Consider the following 12,833-nt stretch of genomic DNA (forward strand, 5'->3'; position numbering starts at 1 on the left):
TTTCTTCCTTCCACGATTAAAGAATGATTTAGGGGGGAAAAAAATCAAAAACCCTTTCACTTAGAGGATCTCGTACATCTTTTTATCTGGCAAATAGCAAACTAACTACAGTGCCAAACTCCTTCAGAATTGGAAACAATGCAATGTTCCTCTTAATTATATACTTGGTAACGGAGGAATAAATCTCTTGGTGCTTGTAACCAAGGTGAAATACATGATCCCTTCCTTTCTCATGCATACAAGTACATACTTTTATGCTGTTTCTGGCTCTAAAAGGTTGTAAGACCTCAATAGGGTCTTAGTTTGATCTAGCAGCTTCTAGACCTGAGTATATATTCCTATTCTCCCCTGTAGTGAATTTCACAAGTTAATCACTGGCTTTTTTTTTTTTTTTTTTTGCTGTCATTTGAACAACTTAGACAGAAGGTGTTTACTGCAAATATGAAATGATATCTGTAAGCCAGTTTAGCACTGATAACTCAGCGACCTCTTCTCATGAACTACTGCTACTGCTCTGTAGGTGTCTTAGCCTGTGTTATACAGGAGGTCAGACCAGAAGATCACAATAGTCCCTCATGGCCTTGGACTCTATAAAACTAGTCATTAGTTACTACCTGAGGAATTCAAAGTGCCCATAGTTGCAGTGTAGTGCGTATGCAATTTAGCTTTACTGCAGGATCAGGGCTTAAGCCCGATTCCACAAGGTAAGCACATCCCTGACTTTTATTGTGTGAGTAACCTCATTGACTTTGATGGCACTACTTCCCTTGGCTTTAAAGATACGATGCCCATCCCCAGCAGCCCGGGGCTGCATTGGCACTTGCAGCACTTCTCTGCAACAGGGCCAAACCCTGCAGTCCTCACTCAATTTTCCCCAGGCAAAACGCCCACTAAGGGGACCAGATAGCAAGTGTGAAATACAAGGACACTTTTTTTTTGCAGGGGAGTAGGGGGGAGGTATGGTCCTGATCATAGCGGGAGGTGTGGTCCCCCTAACTTCCACTGACAGCAATCAGCAGCAGTACCAGGATCACACCCCACCCTGTGCAGGGTCGCCTCTGGCCCCGGTGTGCTTTTTACCCCCGGGGGCTCTGGGCTGTCACCGTCCTGCAGGGACGGGGCACCCCCACGCAAGCTGTCCCCACGGGTCGTGCAGCGGGGATCCAGCCCCAGGGCGGGTGCAGGCAGCATCCTCCGGCGCAGGGGCTGCTGGCCTGGAGCCGGGTCCCCCTCGCTATGCAGCGGGTCGACGCTCGCCAGGCTCGCGGGCGGGGGAGGGGGAAGGGCGCCCCCCGCGCAGCGGCCAGGCTCCGAATGCGCAGCCCGCTGAGGACATTACAAAGGACGTGCATCACACCCACGCCATGGCTCACGTCATCCCCCGCCTCCCCCACACCGCCCGCTCCACGTGCGCCTCCCACCCCTCCGTCCCCGTGCCGGGGATTCTCCAGCCCGGCCTGACGTCATTCCCATGCTGCATCGGTACCGCCCCCTCCCCGGCCGCCATGTTGGGGGAGGGGGCGCGGTGCGGGCAGGGCGGAGCCGCCCCCGCCGGAGAGCAGTAGCAGCAGAGCCAGTTCCTGCGACGCCGCCGCGCTCTATGGGCCGGCGGAGGGGACCCGCCGGCTCGGCAGCGCGCTGCCCTTGAGGCCGCAGAAGCAGCAGCCGCCGCCGCGGAGCCGGGACATGAACAGCGGCTGCGAGCGGCGGCGGCTCCCCGGCTAGCGGGCGCGAGGACATGGTGCCGTTCGCCCCGCTGGAGGACGCGGAGGAGCCGGAGCCCTGCCACAAAATGGAGCTGTGCATGAGTGGTGGTGAGGTCAGTGCGGGGCTGCGGGGGGGGCGCCGTAGGAATGGGGGCGCCCGGCGGGCACCTGCTGTCTCCGCCCCGCTCCCACGCGTGGGTCTGGTTGCTGGGGCAGCGGGCCGGAGAGCGAAAAGCTTAGAGCACCCGAGACTATCAGCCCTTACTTGCCTCTCACCCCCGATCTGCCCCAGGGAGTCTACCTGACCCCTACCCCAAGATTGCCCGCCCCCCACCCTGAGACTGTCAGACCTCACCTGCCCCCGATCCCATCCTTTAGAGAGCCCACCTGCCCCCCATTCTGATCCTTCCCCCGAGACCTGCCCCCCATCCTGGTCCTGTCAGTCCCCATTGTTCCCCATCCCGGTCCTGTCTCCTAGAGAGCTCACTTGCCCCCCACCAAGAGACTGTCAGCCCCCCCCATCTGCTCCCCCCGAGAGCCTCCTTGCCCTTCACGTCTAGATCCTGCTCCCCCGTAGCCCAAGTCTAGCAACCCCCCTGCAGAATTCTTCTGCACACTCTTCCTCCTCTAGTTCCCCTCAGAGCCCATGTGTGTCTCCACCCTTGCAGGATTCTGCTGCCACCTCTGGAGAGCTTGCTTATACTTCACCTGGATGGTGTCCCAAAGAGCCCATGTGCCCCTCTGCCCTAGATCCTGCTGCCATCCGCTGAGAGCCCACCTGCCCCATCCTGATCTTGCTGTTCCCAGCTGCTGACCCCCAAGAGTCTATCTGCCCTTCACCCGTAGATCTGTCTGTGACTCCCACGAGAGCTCTGCTGTTCCTCATCCTTATCCTACTGGCCTCCAAGAGACCACTTGCCCCTCATCCCAATTCTTCTGCCTGAAACAATCCAGCTAGGTCCCTCCTGTCTGTTACTCCAATCCTGCTGCCCCCAGCCACCCCAAGTGCCTGTCTGTTCTTCATTTTCCTACTGCTCCCAGTCATACTGAATAGATCCTGCATACTCATCCTGGCCATCCTCAGCCACCCCTAGATCCTAGCTACACAGTGAATTTGAACCTCATATCCTGAGACCCTACCCACCCTAAGTTGCCCCTTCAGTCATCACCCTGAGCCCTGCATTCCTGAGGTCTCAAAGTGCCCATCAACTAGTCCATCCCAAAGAATCAGACTTGCCTCAACTCATCCCCTCAACTACTCTCCTGAGGCCCCAGTCACTTTCTAAACCACCACCTTGAACTGTTCCCATCCCCTTCAGTTAGCTGCCACCTCCTTATACCCAGAGCCCTGCTGGTTACTGTTTCTGGGCTCAGCAGGAACTGACAAACCTCTTCTCTCATGGATTTATACTACCTGTAACACTTGCAAAGTTATAGCAGTGTCAGCTTCTCTTTGGATGAATTAATGGTCATTGAGTGTGCGATGTTAATTTGGTGTGGTGCGCAGTTCTTTGTGTGTTTAACTTAATTGCCAAGCTATTAGGTTGTGGTGGAGAAAATGCTGTTTGGTATAGGACTTTCTATAAACTATCCTGGTAATTTAAATGCTCTTGCTGCTGTTACAGTTTTGTTAGACATTTATTTGGGTTTTTCTGATTGCATAATTTTACCAATTAGCCTGTATTTTTGTGCCTGGATATAGAGGCTACTACCACATTTCTCATTAAATAACCATAGAGTACCTACCAATTAGTGATTTACAGGGAGAAGTCTGAGTTTAGCAAGGGTTTGGGACCGTAGCAGTTTTACAGTAAAATCAAAGAAGCTCTTGCTAGAGGAGTTTAAATAAGGCTTAAGCCTTAAAGTTTCCTTACTTCCTCTTAAATAGAGACCTGGCCAGAAGTGGAGCACCAAATGTGATTTAGCTGCACTGTGTAATTTTAAAATACATATTTAGTACTGTATTTATCTAGTAGTGTGTAACAGCTCAGTATTATTCTTTTATGCACTTAAATGTAGAAATCAGAAGTGCACTGGAATCTGGGTTTCCAGAGTTATCAGGTAAGACGGTTGAACTGAATGATCACACATATGTGTCTGAGGGATTGATTTACATGTTACACATATGGAAGATGTTTTGTAAGTAAAGCTTCTAAAAACAGGTCTCACTCACTTCCTGTGGTACATCGGGCTGTACTTAGTAACACAGTGCGTGCGTCTCTAAGTACAAACATACATAAAGTATGCCTTGGATATTAAGGAGGGAATGAGGCACTATTATTGGAGGATCTTGCAGAAGTTATGTTATCTGATAATGCACATTTATACATAAAAAAGTATGGTACTTCATTTCAGCAAGAAAACCAGAGGGAGCCTTTAATTCTGTTGTATTTTATTCTTTTTCTGTAGTGTGTCCACAGAGTGCTGTTTCTAAGCACTGTAATTACTATAGCTGTACACACGCTTAAATATTCTAGTGATTTAATACTTAATCACAGTCTATGTATCTAAGTAATTTAGAAAAATACTATTATAATAGTAACAATGGATGTCTGGATAAAAACATTCCGTTGCAGGTTGTATGAAGATTGTAGTTATACTACGATTTGTTAAAATAATAGAACTGCATCTCAAGCAATAAATATTTTTTTATTCTGAAGAATTTACATGCCATCATTCAGCTGTTTTCAACTAGTACTATAATATATCCATATGTTTTAAAAAGGTGAAATTCAGGTGGTGTTATAGATAAGTACTTAAACTTGCACATTTTTTAAATGTACATACTTTACATCGTCCAACTATAAGCGACTACAACAAATATTGCAATTTTTTTAGCTGACTTTCTTTGACTGTGTTCCTGTTGCTTTTGTGTTCAGTTTTAGCTTTCCACAAATATTCTAGCACATGAGTTTGCTAGCAGCAATATTTGGAGAAGACCGGTTTAGCCTCAGTGCTCATACTGACTACAGCAGGGCTACGCTGTGCTTAAGTGCTTTGCTGGGTTGGGACTAAAGAAGGAAATGTGAAATTGGCAGTGGACCTTGTTAGAAACCTGATTCCAAGAGTTATGCTCAGGAAGCCAATGTACCATGTGACATATGTCCAACCAAAACAGCTCAGATGTCTAATTTTGAATATTTATAACAAACTGTTCATACAATTTCTGGCCTTTTAATTGTACAAAGTGATTCACTGAATAACTTTTGTAAATAACAAACTTGAGAAATCATAAACGGCTTAGGATGAATCACAAATAGCAAGACTAATGAACTGTTTGTCATGAAGTCACACAACTCTCTATTAGATATTTGGATGCACTGTAATTCAAGTCTTTATTTTATATTCTCCTTTTATGTTTTAAATGCATAAAGGACTTTTCCTTGCAGCTGCATTTTCATAAACTAAAAATGCAAATATTTACCATTTTGCAATATACTATTTTGTATTAATTGGATCACACGCATATAATAGCATTTTTGAGTTCTTTTTAGGAAGTCCCTGTTCACTCAGTAACCGGGTTTAAACTGTAGTTTATTTTGAGTTAAATCTTTTTTATATCGGCGGGGTTTGATCCTGTATGTAAACGTGTAGAATTAACCTTAGTTTGTACTGCATCATTCCACTTCATGTTTTCAATTTGGAGGGTCTAAAGTGACCATGGACTCTGTGGAGTTGCAAGGAGTTAATAGTGATGATTTTTCAATAACATATTTTTCAGGGCAGGCCATTTACTCTAGTATCAGTGCTCCAGTCTGTTGGTGACCATTCAGAAATTATCTTTGAGGATATGCTTGTTGGCTAAATTTATCCCATGTTTTAAGGTAGATAAATACATTTCCAATGAAATGGCACTTATTTTTTGAACTGACAATCTAGGAGGGAAAATAAAATATTTATTATGGGAAGTACTGTTGTTTCAAGGCATAAAACCAACCTCTGAGGAATTAGAAATAAGTTTTCCCTATGGATAATTTATTCCACAGTTGTCCACTTCATGATTTTTCTGCACTTTTCCTTTGAAGCATCAGAGGCACTGGACTAAATGGACTCTGGTCTCATCTGGTGTAGTAATTCTTATGTTCTTGTGACAAAAATGAGAAGTCACTTAGTAATCACTGACATTAACTGTCTTTTTTTTTTAATGAGTGATGAGTTAAGGATCTCTGTCAAGTAGTTTAGGCTTCATATGTATGGCGAATGAAATATATTTTTACAACAGTCAATATACACAAATGTTTTCATGATGTTAAATAGATGAAAACTAAGTTTTTGCTTATAAATATATATGCAGTAATAACAGTATACTCATGGGAACTAGAATGTGAAAGTGATCAGGACACTGTTTAAAGTGTCATGTTGGCCATGTCCTTTTTAATAATTCTTCTGCAAATGTAATCTTTCTCCCAAGATGAGAACATGAATGGAACTTTGAGAATTTGGCTTTGATCCTACAGTTTGGCCAAATCCCCATTGGAGCTAGTGGAGCCCAATGTGAGTGCAAGGATCTGTTTGACCCGATACAATTGTAGAGTCAGAGCCAGATTCTCAGTTTGGTTCATGCCTTTTCATTTGACTTTTTGGTCCACTTGAATTACGTCTTATCCATTCATTTGAGTTGGCGCTAAAGCCAATTTAGGAGGAATCTGAAGGAGAAGTTGTGCCCTGTAATTGCTTCTTTATGATATATGAAACACCTGAAAGGTGGTCTGAAAGGTACTATGACAGAGCTCTTTATATGTACATTGTGAGCTTTTTAAAGCTCTTATTGAAAGGGATTTGGTGTCAAATCTTTACCAAAAAAACAAACAAACAAAAAAACCCACCCAAAACCAAAAGAAACTACTTTTTATTTGTGTGTGTGCAGGAGCTTTACTTAAATGTGGAACAACATGTTAAATAAAAATAACTTCCTCTTTCCTATTCAGTTTCACATATGATTTCTTTGATGTACTGCTTTATTTGTCCATTGACTCTCCCTTGGAAACAGTCATCAAGGATTGAATTTACGTTTAAAAAAAAAAAGTGGATATTTTTGTGAGGGGAGAGGTAGAACATCTTTCTAATCTTATTTATACACCTTAAAGAAAGAAACAGGTCATGATCTCTTTTTCAGGTCACCTTTATAGTGGCTGTAGTGGCTATGGCCACTTTTTCTTTCAAGATAAGTCAAGTGAATTTCATCAAGTTACTCATACCAAAATATGCTTCTATTTTTTGAAGGTTAATTAAACCTGTAGGATGCCTTTCATTGTGCTTTTGTGTATTTCTGTAGTGAAATCATGTAAAATAACACTAGGAAATCTATTTCACTCTGCATTTCTAGTTACCTTATCATATCTATAACAAATGTTTGACTTTCTCATATTGAAACAGATTGACAAGTTTTATTTTAAAAAATTCATTCAACAAAACCTGAAATCCTGTTGAGTATGAACCCCTTCTGTTCAAGGGCCCATACCAAAATATGCTTGGGTTATAAAGTTCCTGTAAGATTAGAAGATGCTTTTAACTTCTTGCCATTCAGCAAACAATTTTGTTTGTTGTTAAAAGTGGAAAACTTATTGCAGTCACTAATAGGTTGGGCAATATAAGCAAAATGAACATTGTACTTATGCTCACAATGTATTTAGAACCTCAAAGCTAATTGTAAAGATAACTGTTTTATGTACAAATGCAAGAAGGCCTCCATGTACCTACCAGAAGCTGTAACTCTCTAAGAAGTTGTGTGGGTTGGGTCTTTTAGATGTGATGCGTTTTTGAACAATTAGATTATATTGAACAATTCACTGATTCTAGAGAAGTTAGCCAGATACACATAGAAGACAAGAGAATTCTGGCATTACTAAGAAACATAAGTAAACTTGTTTGTTTACAACATATATTCAGTTTTCAACTCAATCTTTTAAAATATAATTAAAATGAATAATTTACTTGTACTAATATTGCATTTTTGTGTTATGATACTATTCCAGAATTCTTGTAGTACTTTAGCATTTTCTTTTGAAGAGAGTAAGGGGGAATTGAACATTTCTCTGTTTGGAAACGTCACATGAATTAAGAAATGAAAAGAGGTACTTAAATTGGGTATTAATCAGCCTTTAATCAAATAAAGGTGGTAATATGCAAAATTAGAATTAGTGTTAACTTCAAAATCCTATGTCTTTTAATTTGGTTTATTACATCTGTCAGTCTCTTCAGATAGCATCTATTAGTTTTGTAAATTGTTTTACCCATGCTGTAAGCTCTTTGAAGAATAGATATATACATGGGAAAACTATCTTTTCATTGGTTAAAATCCACAAGGAAATAAACCAGAATAACAGAGACCAGAAATGAAATTATTCAATCATAACAAAAGGGATATTTGCTTAAGATAATGCTGTTAGTTTTGGAGAAGGCAAATATTGTTATGTATATGAGTTAAGCCTTACTGTTTCTGTTGTTGTGCCAATTCTCTGCATCTTTTTTTCTGGTGCTCATTGTTGTATCAGTTTGAAACAAGTGTGCATCGCTTTGATTTTGGCTGCTGTTTATAAGACATCCTTTTAAATTTGTTTTTTTCATATTTTGTTAAATACTGAACCATTACTGGTGTACACTATTGGCAGAGTATCTAGAGACTAGGCATACAACTGTTATGAATATTGGCAGTCTGGGAAGGTGAATTAAGTACCTAAATTTGTGTTTGGCTGAAAGTTTACAAGATTTATAATCTGTTTTTGAAGATATAAGAATTGAGAGGCGTAGTAGTCGTTTATAACTTGTGTTTATAACTTGTGTCAGTGCTTAAGCACCGTAATGATAGACAACTTTGTGAAAATCGACATAAATGAGAACAGGTTTTACAAAAAATCTAAGCACACAAATACCTTTATCAGTATCTGAAACCAGTGAATTAATGCTAGTTGTGTAACTACAAACCATAATAATGGGTATTTAGTGTTTTTGTTTACTCTTTAGAAGTTGGGGTAGCTTATCTTGGAATTGTTTGTTGTGGAGTATGAACCTCTGAAGAGACCAGTGCTGGTTTTTAGATGACTTGAAGTAGTCCACCAGGATAGCTTGCAAGAAACTTTGCTGCAGCTCTAGCTCAAGGAATATCATTATATGCTAGTTAATACAACTGTCATCTGGGATATTAACTGATTTACATATTTAGACCTCTTCATTAAGTTAAGGAACAAGTTAAATACATCCCCATCAACTTTAAATCTTACCTATTTCATTGTCCATCCTCTGTCTTCCAATAACCTCCGTAAACACAATCATCCGGGTGCTACACTACCTCTTTTCTGCATTTCCATTATGGACCACAGTTTCCTTCCGTACACTAAATACTGTTCTATAAACTACTGTCTTTCCATCATAAAATGGACAAAGAATTTTTCAATTTAAATTTAGCCAATTTTGAGAATGGAATGACTATTACCAGTAAACTTAGTTAATTTTGACTAAGGATACTTGTGAAATTCATTCTGTCCTTGAAATTGACTAGCAAAGGTGATTTTATTGTACTAAAGACTTTGTAGACATTTATCTTTAAAAACAAAATTAAAATAACAGTTTCAGTGCATTTTTCACTTCCATGCACTCTGTGAAATCATGATTTATGCAGGGCCCTCGCTATAACTGATATGGGACACACTTACAGTGCAGCTGCCCCAATCTAGTTGAAGCTTCTAGTGTGGAAGGAGCCTTACTATGTCCTTACAGCTGGTGAAATCTTTGGTTTTGGGCTATTCAGGGATTTAATCCAGTTATGGGGCATGGTGAGATCCCATTCATACTTCATACAGTTGAACCTAGATCAGGGACCAAACATTTTGTAACTTGCCCCAATAACTTAGTTATATGTGTGGTATACAAAGGACTTAAGAAATGTTAACATCTTTTAGCTACATAGACTGCTGTGAGCTACACAGCCCAAATCTTCCCTACCTACCTAAATTAAACATATGGTCCTCGTTACTGTAGTATTGAGCATGTCTCCATCTTTAAGGTAGTTATCCTCTTGATACACCATGAGCGGAGGTAATATTGTCTCCATTTTTATGGATAGAGACTGAAGCAGAGAGAGACTAAGTGACTTGCCCAGGGTTACACAGCCCTGGTGGAGCAGAAGATTTAACCAGAGTCCGAGGTTCATGTCCTAGATACTGGACCATCCTCTTCCTTGTCTCACCTATCCTTCCAGGTATTGCGGAGTTTCTATTCAAGACTCATCGTTAGAATTGAGTTCCATATATAGTGACCCTAATAATCTCCATAATTAACTTCCTCATTTGGTCACTTACTATTAGAGCTGGTTAAGAATTTTTTTATATTTTTTTTCTTGGTGGAAAGTATTGATTTTTTTTTTTTTTAACACAAAACTCAGTGGGGGAGGGATAGGTAAGTGGTTTGAGCATTGGCCTGCTAAACCCAGGGTTGTGAGTTCAATCCTTGAGGGGGCCACTTAGAGATCTGGGGCAAAATCAGTACTTGGTCCTGCTAGTGAAGGCAGGGGGCTAGACTCAATGACCTTTCAGGGTCCCTTCTGGTTCTATGAGATAGGTATATCTCCATATAGTAGTATTACTTTTCTTGGAAATGTTTTGGTTTCAACAAAACATTTGGAAGGGGGTGGGAGGGAGACACAGAAATACCCCACAATAGCCAGTAGCCCAGTGAATGATTGACTTGAACCTGGTCTTCCACATCTCAGATGAGTGCCATAACCACAGGCTATAAAGTCAGTCTACCGTTGTAGTTGTTCCACTTTGAATGAATAGTTAAATATTCATTGGGCCAAAGGAAGATTTTTTTTTTTATAGTTGGTGATTAGGCAGAACAGGACTTGAACCAGCATCTCCCACATCCCATGCGAATGCCGTAGTCATTGGACTGATGATTGTTCTGGGGTGCCTTGGTATTTTTTTTTTTTTTTTTTTGGCTAAAATTTTTGAAAGGTCTGTTTTTGTTCCACATCAGAATGAAAATAAATGTCAAAATCTCAATATTTTGCAAAATGGAATTCCTGCTTTACATCCAGATCTATTTAACAGTGTCAAATGAGACTTATACCTACATCCCCTTCTGGAAGCATGCAAAGTCTGTACTATAAGATAGCTAACATATGCAACTCAGGTGACCAGATACCACAGTGATGACATTTCAGGCAGGGGTACAGATACAGTTGAGTAATATAGTTGCAGTGACATAGCATGGTCAGGAGTATTATAAGAGTGAAGACCATCTTCATGGAAGCATAGTATTTAGCAGAAGCTTTTACGTCAGGGGTTCTCAAACTGGGGACCAGGACCCCTCAGAGGATCACGAGGTTATTATATGGGGGGGTTGCGAGCCGTCAACCTCCACCCCAAGCCCCGCTTTGCATCCAGCATTTACAATGGTGTTAAATATATAAAAAAGTGTTTTTAATTTATAAGGGGAGGTCGCACTCAAAGGCTTGCTATGTGAAAGGGGTCACAAGTAAAAAAATTTGAGAGATCTAAATGCATTGTTTTTATCTGTTGCTCCAAACTTATGAACCCCCTTTATATGTGGTGGCTTTACCTGGTTGACTGTAGATCTTAATCCTGCACCCCTGGTGGTACTGCATTTATAAAATGCCCACTTCTGCTGCTTTCATTTTTCTTTTATTCTTTAATTCTGTTGGAAAGACGAAAATGAAGAATTTTAAGTAGAGGGGTAATCCAACCAGTTTTTGACCTTTGAGAATTGGATTCCCTCATGGTTTGGAATTGTTGTCAACCAGTTGGCGTGCTCCACTTCTGCTCTTCTCTTCTTATTGCTAAAACCTCCAGGCATATTAAAGCAAAACAAACTCACTAAACAAGCTGAGACAACTTTAGTAGTGTTAGAACTACTGTGGCTATTTTTTTTAAGGGGCCTGTGATGACATTGAGTTTTTCTTGTTGGAGGAGTTATGGAACTCAGGCTGTTGTGTAATACGATATTTTACTCTAGTAGACATATCTCAGCCCTACTTAGCCAAAAGGCTTGATTTAAAGGAAATAAAAAAAACATTAATGTAGTCTCCCAAATTAATACAGTGCACTCCCAACCAGTCACGGGATCCACTGAAGCTGTAGCAATGTATTTAAATTAGAAAGCAAATTACACTTTAACTTCATATAGACAGGCAGTTTGGCATTGAAAGGTTGGTTGGACCTTCAGAGCTGTTCAACTGAAAAAGTAAGTTTTCACCATTAGTGTTGTCTTGGCTTATATGATATGACTTTAGTCTTGTCTTTTTGTATGCAGAGGTTTCTTTTAATCTGTACTACCAGTAATCTAGAGCACCTTTTTAAATTTATACAGTTTGCTGAAAAGTATTGCTGCAGTTAGCTTTTGAGTTGATGGTTTAATAGCCTTTTAATAATTACAAAGAAGTTAAATACTGAACAGCTGAGTGATTCTAGTGTCTCTTATTCTGATGGCACTTGTTGGTTCTCACTAGCTATGTTGTTTCCTTTCACAAGTTTCCTGTGAAAGGATTAGCCTGTGTTTTCTAGTTCACATTCATTTTCTGAAGATAAATGCACCCAAGGATCTAATGTTCTAAACTTAATTTTGTGCCCACCTCAATAGATACATGTTGTTTACTTGGTGAGCTAGAATAATTCCTTTATCCTTTGTATATAACAATCAGCAACTTTATTAAAAATAGCTGAATATATCTCAATGGATAAGCAAGTTGGCAGTAATAACTTCTACTGAAAAAAGTAATCTGAAAAGCCAGAATTCAAGTTAGTATTTGTTTTGTTTTTCTTTAAGTGTGGGAGTTAGGATTGATATTTTATTTAGTAGCTTTGCTGTATAGCATTTTATGTAAGGTAATACATAATGCTGAATATTAAAACTTTTGCTGAATGTAAGTAATTCTACAGAATATTAAAAAGCTTGTGACTTATTTTGTCATAATTTTGACTTTTTGTAGGTCAATAGCACAAAGTTTGTGCCCTTGTTTAAAACTACTGGATTGTGGCTTGCAGTCCATGGGTTTATTTGAGGATTTGTTTGAGGAATGGTGGTTATAGTTCACAAGTGAATAATTCAGCATTGTAGTCTACAACAATGTCAGACTGTAAAACCAGATTTATAAACTTGAATATTTCTTTG

The 12,833-nt window shown here is 40.4% G+C and overlaps 1 protein-coding gene across 1 annotated transcript in view; it reads left to right on the forward strand.

The window, feature by feature from the left end:
• Positions 1-1,594: 1,594 nt before the first annotated feature.
• The window catches only part of RPS6KA6 (ribosomal protein S6 kinase A6), a 74,872-nt gene continuing 63,633 nt past the window's right edge, over positions 1,595-12,833 (forward strand). Inside the window, exon 1 of the mRNA XM_005284541.4 lies at positions 1,595-1,819. Coding sequence (XP_005284598.1) covers positions 1,739-1,819 — 81 coding nt within the window. The 5' untranslated portion in view covers positions 1,595-1,738. The remainder of the gene's footprint in view (positions 1,820-12,833) is intronic.

Source organism: Chrysemys picta, chromosome 9 (genome assembly GCF_011386835.1).
Source record: "Chrysemys picta bellii isolate R12L10 chromosome 9, ASM1138683v2, whole genome shotgun sequence".
Taxonomy (NCBI): Eukaryota; Metazoa; Chordata; order Testudines; family Emydidae; genus Chrysemys; species Chrysemys picta.